The 3,888-nt window shown below is 44.6% G+C and overlaps 1 protein-coding gene across 1 annotated transcript; it reads left to right on the top strand.

Moving 5' to 3' along the window:
• Nucleotides 1-722: 722 nt before the first annotated feature.
• Nucleotides 723-2,366, top strand: LOC131681231 (uncharacterized). The gene has a single exon (XM_058961934.1). The coding sequence runs from the start codon at nucleotides 723-725 to the stop codon at nucleotides 2,364-2,366; it is 1,644 nt and encodes a 547-aa protein (XP_058817917.1).
• The last annotated feature ends 1,522 nt before the right edge of the window (nucleotides 2,367-3,888 follow it).

Raw genomic sequence — 3,888 nt, 5'->3', positions numbered from 1 at the left:
AGCTCACCAAACGAATGGTGCTGTCTTTCATAGCCATGTTGTTCGATCCTCTGGGTCTCATAGGCGCAGTAATAACCACAGCGAAGGTGTTCATGCAGATGTTGTGGAGGCTTGAAAATGAAAAGCAGGAAAGGCTTGATTGGGATTCCAGTTTACCTGCAAGGGTGGAAATAAATTGGCGCGCATTTCATGAACAAATTCCACTTTTGAAGCAGATTCGAGTCGATCGAAGGGTGACGATTTCAGAAATGGCAGGAATGGAAATTCATTGTTTTTCCGACGCCTCTCAGAAGGCATATGGGGTCAATCTATACATTCGGTCTTGGGACTCAGAAGGACGAGTTAAAACAGCGTTGTTTGCTTCTAAGTCCAGAGTGGCTCCGTTGAAAAGTCAATCTATTCCGCGCCTCGAGCTCTGTGGTGCTTTGATGGCAGCGGAATTATACGCGAAGGTAAAGGAAGCAGTAAGGTTCACGGGTGATGCCTATTTTTGGACAGACTCAACGACAGTCCTGCAATGGTTGCGTGCTGTACCCACAGTTTGGACAACTTATGTCGCCAACAGGGTGGCGAAGATTCAAAGCATCACAGAAAACTGTACCTGGAGGCATGTACCAGGTATTCAAAATCCGGCAGACCTAATATCGCGCGGTATCTTGCCGGAGGAAATAATCCTGAATACATTTTGGTGGGAAGGCCCGGCGTGGCTTTCTATCGGATCTATGAGTTGGCCTTCTCAAGTTGCTGACCCAGAGGCCGCGGAAGCTGAAGAGGAACGTAAGCGAGCAGTTATTGGAGCGGTAGTATCATGTTCTACGGAGTTCAACAATTGGTATTTTGCGCGATATTCCAACTACACGGTTTTGATTAGAACAACGGCATATTGTCAACGTTTCATCAGAAATTTTCGCATAAAGTATCAGACAGGCTTGTCCCTGAGGCCAACCATAGGAGCGTTAACAACTGAAGAACTACGGAAAGCAGAGCAGACAATTGTCCATCGGGTTCAAAAGGAAGCGTTCGCGAAGGAGTATGAGGCACTGCTTAAGGGAAAACCAGTATCGAGGCTATCACCACTACGTTGGTTCCATCCTCGCTTGTCTTCCAATGAAGTTATCCGTATTGGTGGGAGACTTGGAAAATCTTACGAAACCGAGGAAGCTAAGCATCCAATGGTGCTTCCAGCACGACACCACATCACCAGGCTTTTGCTGAGGCACTACCATGAAAAGATGCTGCATGCAGGAGTACAACTATTGCTAAGTGCTATTAGGCAACGGTTTTGGCCTTTAGGTGGTCGCAGTGTCGCTAAACAGATCGTCCACAAGTGTATGCGGTGCTATCGAACCAAACCAACTACCATCCGACAATTTATGGCAGAGTTACCCACTCCACGTGTCACAGCGGGTCGACCTTTCACGACAACAGGGGTAGATTATTTTGGTCCGATCTACATTCGTCCAGGATATCGTCGAGCAGCGGTGAAAGCATACGTGTCCGTGTTCGTGTGTTTCGCAACGAAGGCGGTACACCTGGAGTTGGCGGGCGACTTAACTACTTCTTGTTTCATTCAAGCACTGCGAAGGTTTGTGTCACGGCGAGGTAGGTGTGCAACCATTTTTTCGGACAATGGCACCAATTTTGTTGGAGCCAGGAACCAACTAGCGGAGCTCATCAGTAAACTGAAGAACAAGCAGCACCACGAGGAGATCGCGAAAGAATGTGCAAAGGACAACATCAACTGGCACTTCAACCCACCGGGAGCACCCCATTTTGGTGGGTTGTGGGAGGCAGCGGTTCGATCAGCAAAATACCATCTGCTACGGGTTATGGGAGATACAGCAGCATCGTACGAAGACACTCTCACTGTTTTGACTCAAGTGGAAAGTTGTTTAAATTCGCGTCCTTTGACCCAACTAACGGACGACCCCAATGATATGGAGCCTTTAACACCGGGTCATTTTTTGGTGGGTGGAGCACTACAGGCGCTACCCGACGCGGACTTCGGGAAGACACCAATTAACCGGCTAACCCATTGGCAAGCTGTGCAGAGGAAGGTGCAGGATTTTTGGAAGCGCTGGCGGCTCGAGTATCTCTCACAGCTTCAAGGACGATCCAAGCGTTGGTTGCCACCAGTTGCTATAGAACCAGGTAAACTCGTCGTTGTTTATGAGGATAATTCGCCACCTATTCATTGGCGCATGGGGCGTATTCAGGAGATTCACCCAGGCACAGATGGAGTGGTCAGAGTTGTGACGCTGAAAACTTCAAAGGGTGTTATCCAGCGACCTGTTGAGAAGATCTGTCTCCTACCGATTGCTAATGACAGCGAAAATAGAGCAGAGGATGGATCGTCATTGGCTTAACTGTGAGTGCGTCAGAAATCGTGCAATTTCAGCGGGGGTCGGGATGTTCGTGTGTAACCCACCATCGAGATAACCCTCGTTATCGGCAACTGATAACACACACTATATTCACAGCTGCGAGCTTTTTCTTTCCCGCGCTCGGTGAGCGTCTTCAATTGCTACAGTTAAAAAAGGGACAGCGTCGAAGCTACAGGCACCAGTCAGCTACATTTGCCTACAGTGTGTGCAACGAAAGCGAAATTTTATATTATTTTATACATGTGACTAGTTATTAAGATTGCGAGCAATAAATTTATATTTAGTACGTGGTGTTTCGGATACAACGTGCATTGTGTTATTTCGCACCTAGTCACATCCAAGTTACTATTTCACGGTGAAAGTACTTGGTAAAGTCCGCTCAATATTCTAACGGGGTTTGAACATTTACCCGGACCAGTGTTTTACCGCTCGGACTAAAGAACCAGTGCAACATCTAAACAGATATGTTGTTTATAATCACCGAAATTAATTGACAGCTTTCCTATATCAATTTATGTAGCTATAGATAATGACTATTGATTGTATTTATTTATCCGAGCTCAAATCGACTGAAGGGAAACTGGCCGAATAGATATTTTTTCCACTGCACTGAATAATTAGTGAACAATAATTCTCTGATAACTCACAATACACGGATTAAGTTGCTTTGATCAATTTACCGCCAACTGAGAAAGGCTTCTTTCCTTCACTTCAGTGTTTAAATTTTCCCTCTATCAGAGCAGGCCAGGTGTTGCTGGTGGCAACGAAAGCAAAGCGCTCGGGGAAGGTAGGTACTGCAGTTAATGGAAACAGTAAACAGAAGCTAGTAGCGTTTGTTTTATCTTGTTTTATTTTGTTCTGTTCTGTCGCAGACTCTGGTTGGGGAGTCAGCAATGATACTATAAATATAAAAATATGCAAATAACTCCGACAAACATTTGCATATACCAATTGCTTACGATGTCGAAAGTTGAGTTCGGTTTTTTTGCTATACATATTGTCGGCATATTTGTCGCTGCAGTTTCCAGCTTTGTTATGGATTGAAATATTCGAATATATGTACATATAGCCAAGTTTATCTGCTTTCAAGTTGAGCACGATGTAGAGCTGTACGCTTGACAGTCACTTTGATGGTTTGTTTATTGACAATCAACAATAACTAGGGTTCGTCGCGGTGCGGATGTGGGCGGTAAACGGATAGTCCGCACCGCAACCGCAAAAAAATAATAAAACCGCACCGCTTACCGCAACCGCACTGCATTTACCGCACCGCACCGCGCGGTAATGCGGTAAATGCGGTAAAATTCTGTATTTTTGAAAAATGTGTGGAAAAATTATTATTTTTTTTTTGAATAACCAAATATAATAAAATATTACTCTTATTTACACGTACATTAACTTTGACGGACTCCTCAGAATGTAACATTTATTAAAAAATTAAAAAAGTTGACACTTTGCAAGTTTTATTAATAAAATTCCGTACATTTTGAGATAAATACTTTCG

The sequence above is a fragment of the Topomyia yanbarensis genome, chromosome 2 (genome assembly GCF_030247195.1).
Source record: "Topomyia yanbarensis strain Yona2022 chromosome 2, ASM3024719v1, whole genome shotgun sequence".
Lineage (NCBI taxonomy): Eukaryota > Metazoa > Arthropoda > Insecta > Diptera > Culicidae > Topomyia > Topomyia yanbarensis.
Note: the sequence above shows the minus strand (reverse complement) of the source record. Positions and strands in the feature narration are given on the sequence as shown.